Source organism: Apteryx rowi, unplaced genomic scaffold (assembly GCF_003343035.1).
Source record: "Apteryx rowi isolate R43461 unplaced genomic scaffold, aptRow1 scaffold_379, whole genome shotgun sequence".
NCBI lineage: Eukaryota > Metazoa > Chordata > Aves > Apterygiformes > Apterygidae > Apteryx > Apteryx rowi.
The window spans coordinates 518,961-521,791 of NW_020450296.1; the positions used below are offsets into that span (position 1 = coordinate 518,961).

At 65.0% G+C, this 2,831-nt stretch overlaps 1 protein-coding gene across 1 annotated transcript in view; it reads left to right on the forward strand.

Annotated features, from left to right (window-relative positions):
* LRRC71 (leucine rich repeat containing 71) overlaps positions 1-2,831 on the forward strand; it is a 6,167-nt gene that overhangs the window by 1,148 nt on the left and 2,188 nt on the right. Inside the window, exons 3-11 of the mRNA XM_026073857.1 lie at positions 91-207; positions 409-549; positions 1,008-1,083; positions 1,307-1,381; positions 1,685-1,753; positions 1,924-2,083; positions 2,221-2,304; positions 2,403-2,489; positions 2,714-2,818. Coding sequence (XP_025929642.1) covers positions 91-207; positions 409-549; positions 1,008-1,083; positions 1,307-1,381; positions 1,685-1,753; positions 1,924-2,083; positions 2,221-2,304; positions 2,403-2,489; positions 2,714-2,818 — 914 coding nt within the window. The remainder of the gene's footprint in view (positions 1-90; positions 208-408; positions 550-1,007; positions 1,084-1,306; positions 1,382-1,684; positions 1,754-1,923; positions 2,084-2,220; positions 2,305-2,402; positions 2,490-2,713; positions 2,819-2,831) is intronic.

Here is a 2,831-nt window from a genome sequence, read left to right on the forward strand (position 1 = left end):
GGCGTCCCGACCCGCTGCCTGCGCTGGGGGCCGAAGCCCGGGGCCCGCGGCGGGCGCTGCCCTCGCTGCCCCGTCCTGCCCCGTCCGCAGAGGAGTACCAGTGCACGGGCCTGCTGGAGCAGGACTTCCACGAGCTCTGCGCCCGCGCTGGCCTCTCCCACGTCCCCAAAGTCACCCTCCGGCCCTCCCCGACCGCCCCCGGAGCCGGTGAGTGCGACACAGGGGAAACGGGGGGGGGCTGCGGGGTGGTGGAGAGCCGCGTGCCTGGAGGATGCTGGTTCCCCGGCCRCCGGGACGTTGCTCCTTTTTGCCGGCCTCCCTTGGCTCCGCGCGTGTGTGTGTCGGCTGGGCTCGGTGCTCGCAGTGCCCTTCTCTGCTCCGAGTGACCCGTTTCCCTCCGACCGGCAGAGGAGAGCGAAGCGCCGGCCGGCAAGGACATCCAAGCCCGCCTCGCCCGCATCCAGAACAAGTACGGCTACTTCCAGCCCTGCATCCAGGTGGAGATTGAGCACAACGACCCCAAGAACGTCCGCGAGATCTTTCTGCGAGGTGAGTCTGCCGCCAGGTGCCCCGATCCCGCCTCGTGCTGCCCGGGAAGCCCGAACTCACTAGCCAGGGGGATTTGGGGAGCCAAAGCGGTTTCAAACTGAAAGGCGTGTTGGGCTTGCTGGCTGCAGCAGGCGCTCTTGTCCCCCTGCCTCTGTCCTCTCACTACGTGGCGGGCCCCAACAAGCCACGCTCGTGGATTACAAGGCGACCCAGGTTGCAGCAGGGTCAGCAAGAGCTCTTTAAACAGCAGGTTCCTGAAAGATGGGTCATGTTCCAACACGCGGAGCAATCAAGAGCTCCCGCTGGCTTCAAGGGATGAGGCGCTTCTGATTATTAGAGCTTGCCAGACCCTACAGAGCCGTGCCAGTGCCTTCCGCACCTCCTGGGAGGGCAGAGACCCCATTGGGATGCTTTTCCCTCTTCCCGTACTGTTTCTTTGATCTTCTTGTCTCTGGCAGGCTGGAMAATTGAAGAGAAGATGCTGGGCATCTTGAGCAAGTGCCTGCCCGCCCTCGCCAACCTGCAGGCTGTGCAGTGAGTGCGGCTCCCCTCCGGGTCTGTTGTCCGACTCCAAGCGCGGGAGCCGGGGCGAGGGCTGGAGGGCAGAGTAGGGCAGGGATGCATGAGGTGTGTATTCCTGGCCTTCCTGCTCCTACGCCGTGCCCCCTCCGTGCCTCAGTTTCCCCCTCCGGGGAGGGCTGAGATCCCTCCCTGCCAGTGGGTTCAGGCTGCGGCTGATACCGCTCGTCTCCGGCAGCCTCTGGAAAGTCGGCCTGACGGATCTGCTGCTCCCCTCGCTGATTGCTCTCCTGACGAGCTGCACCAACCTTCGGTAAGGGAGAGCTTCCCTGCAGGGGCTGAGGCCGGATCCGACTGGTGGGTTCCCTTTTGTGCTTTGGGAAGGAGTCCTGAATATTATCCAACCATAGCTAATTAAGTATTTTGATAATTGTGGAAGCAGATGAAAGAATGGGGGTGCCAGGGCCTGGATCATTAATCACGGACACGTTTCCAGCCTGTGCTCCTGGGGTCCCCCATCCCACGGCATCCGTGTGGCTGTCAACAGCCATTTCAGGCTGAGGTGCCGTGTGCCGGYGTGGGGCTGTCAGCGACCTGGCGGGTTTTGCTTCCTCAGGACGCTCAGCCTGGAGGGGAACCCCTTGCCTGAGCACTCCTTCTACAAGCTGATGGGGAACGAGAGCACGTGAGTCCCCCGTCCGAGCAGGGTTGTGGCACGCGGCGGGTCAAACGCGGCCTGGACGGGTTGAACCGGTGTCCCCAGCCCCAGCTGGAGGCGGTGGGGTGACTCCTGCCTGCCGCAAGGCAGCAAAACCGCAGAGGGGAACTGAAGCCTTGTTGCCGTCCGACCCGCAGGCTGGCCCACCTCTCACTGCGCAACAACGACATCGGCGACGCGGCCGCCAAGCTCATCGGGCAGAGCCTTTCCACGCTCGGGTCCTCCAACCGCAGCCTGGTCTCCCTCGTCCTCAGCTTCAACCACATCTCGGACGTGGGAGCAGGCTACATCGCGGAGGTGAGGAGCCGGAGGGCTGGGCGTTGCAGACGAGGGAGGATTTGGAGGCTCAACAGGGTGCTGCTCTCTGCACCCGCTGCGTCTCGGCAACGGCCCAGCCAGGCTGGGCTTTCCTCGACGTGATCTTGGCCCTCCAGGGCTTGCGCTTGAACCGCTCCCTGCTGTCCCTGTCCCTGGCGCACAATGACATCGGAGACGCTGGGGCCCTCAGACTCGCGGAGGTGGGTCCCCCTGCTGCCAGCCTCCCCGCCCTCGCGGCCGCCCCCGTCCCCGCGCGAGCCCGGAGCGCACGCCTGGCCCCGCTGCCGCTCCGTGCCAGGTCCTGGCTCCCTTTGCGCTGACGCACGCCGAAGTGGTGGAGAGGAGGCGGCTGCTCCTGAAGGAGGCACTGGAGCAGCCCTGCAGGGTGAGTGCCGGGGCGCACCTGCCCCCTCCCCGTTTCGGGTGGCACAGGGGGCTTTGCGGGTGCCTTCCCTCTCCTGGCCCTGGGCAAATTGTAGCATTAAGCAGGAAATATCCAGGAAATGGGCCGCTTTATGGAGCCTGGGCCCTGGCCCTCCACCGGGGGGGTCTCTCGTGGCGCCGCCAGTGCTGCTCGCGGCCCTGAGCCCCCCTCTCTTTCAAACCCAGAAACACAGCGAGATCAAGAGCGACCATTCCTGGAGCCTGTCCAGCAGCATGACGGTGGACAAGCTGCCAGCAGCCAAGCAGAACAGAACCGTGGCCAAGAAGAAGGTGAGGAGGGTGG